This window comes from Penaeus vannamei, chromosome 13 (genome assembly GCF_042767895.1).
Source record: "Penaeus vannamei isolate JL-2024 chromosome 13, ASM4276789v1, whole genome shotgun sequence".
NCBI lineage: Eukaryota > Metazoa > Arthropoda > Malacostraca > Decapoda > Penaeidae > Penaeus > Penaeus vannamei.
In genome coordinates this window covers 20,030,812-20,032,592 of record NC_091561.1, presented here as the reverse complement: position 1 = coordinate 20,032,592, position 1,781 = coordinate 20,030,812, and the positions used below count along the sequence as shown (strand labels likewise).

Genomic DNA, 1,781 nt, shown 5'->3' with positions numbered 1-1,781 from the left:
CTCCTATGTGTTTACTCCTACGTGTTTACAGGTCACATGGAGTGTTATACTGTTCAGTCAGTTCCTCTGCCAACACCCTTATACATGTTGCCCACTTCCTCAAATGGATGTCTTCATAGTGTTCCGCATTCTGGTCCTTGGGAGATGTTACTTGAGATCCACAGAGGCAGCTCCACTTACCGAAAAGAGCAGTACAACCACTGAATCCCACCACTGCCACCAATTTATAAGATTCTCTCTTGGTATGTGTAGAGGAATTCTATAATGACTGGAAGTTGACCAGGAAAACTCAGCCTAACTGTTCCTGAGAGTAACTGGAACTGCAGCATCCTTAGTTAGTCAGATTGGATCAGAATGAGTCAGCTTGGCCATGATCATAAGAGAGGGGAGGTGGTGGCGTTTTGTAACTTATTCCCAGGGTGAGGAAGAGGAAGAGGGAGGAGAGGAAGAGGGAGAGGGGGAGAGGAAGGGGGAGGGGGAGATGAATGGGGAGGGGGGGAAGGAAGAGGGAGAAGGAGGGATGAAGAGGGAGAGGGAAGGAAGAAGAAGGTGAGAGAGGAGAGAGAGAGAAAATGAGTAAAGTGCTGAATTTAACTGTATTGCAAAATTAATTAAACAGATTATTTTTAACAATTCATTCACACACATACAAGCATATGCCTTACTGCATATACAAAACTGCACACATCTTCGAAACACAGATGTAAAACTTCTACAAGGTGTAAAACTACTACAACCATATTAGTATTGATTTCATCTAAATGAGTTTATACACTTATTCTTATCCATTCTCTTTCTCTGTGTGCACATAAATATATAAAATATAAACACACGCCGACACATAGACGCATGCAGACATGCACCCATGCTCATGCAGACACAGACAGAGATATGGACATGGATGCAGATGTAGACACACTCACACATGCATTCATTATTACTCATTTATCTTCAGATAATATCATATTCAGCAACAACTGTTTCTCCTTTGTAACTTCTTCTTGCAGCTCCTTTGCCCACATTACACAAGCATTATTAATCTGAGCAGCTTTTTGTCCACGAACGAATGTGTTGACACCTCCTTCACGCAACAGTAAAGTTTCAGGATCATCGCGACACCTGTAAATTGTATTGGGCTGGGGTCTTACCTGGAAGATACCAAAGTTCTGGAGTTAAAGGAGTGAATGAAAAAAAATTCAGTCCTGATCATCTGGTTAACAAAAATATATATATAAATAAATACTGAGGGTTTAAAATACAATGACCAAGAACAAAAATACAATAAGAAGAGCAATAAAAATCTAAATATTCTATTCCCATTTAAAAGTCTAAATTTCACAAAGATGGCATACAGAGAGAGAGAGAGAGAGAGAGAGAGAGAGAGAAATAGAGAGAGAAATAGAGAGAGAGAGAGAGAGAGAGAGAGAGAGAGAGAGAGAGAGAGAGAGATAAAGAGAAGAGAGAGAAAGAGAGAAAGAGAGAAAGAGAGAAAGAGAGAGAGAGAGAGAGAGAGAGAGAGAGAGAGAGAGAGAGAGAGAGAGAGAGAGAGAGAGAGAGAGAGAGAGAGAGAGAGAGAGAGAGAGAGAGAGAGAGAGAGAGAGAGAGAGAGAGAGAGAGAGAGAGAGAGAGAGAGAGAGAGAGAGAATGAAAGAGAACGAGAGAGAGAATGAAAGAGAACGAGAGAGAGAATGAAAGAGAACGAGAGAGAGAATGAAAGAGAACGAGAGAGAGAATGAAAGAGAAAGAGAGAGAGAATGAAAGAGAACGAGAGAGAGAATGAA

At 41.1% G+C, this 1,781-nt stretch overlaps 1 protein-coding gene across 3 annotated transcripts in view; it reads right to left on the bottom strand.

Annotated features, from left to right (window-relative positions):
* Window positions 1-577: 577 nt before the first annotated feature.
* The window catches only part of LOC113823526 (uncharacterized), a 23,628-nt gene continuing 22,424 nt past the window's right edge, over window positions 578-1,781 (bottom strand). For all 3 annotated transcript variants that reach the window (XM_070129063.1, XM_070129062.1, XM_070129064.1), the window contains exon 12: window positions 578-1,148. In XM_070129063.1, the coding sequence (XP_069985164.1) occupies window positions 942-1,148 (207 nt within the window). In that variant the 3' untranslated portion in view covers window positions 578-941. The remainder of the gene's footprint in view (window positions 1,149-1,781) is intronic.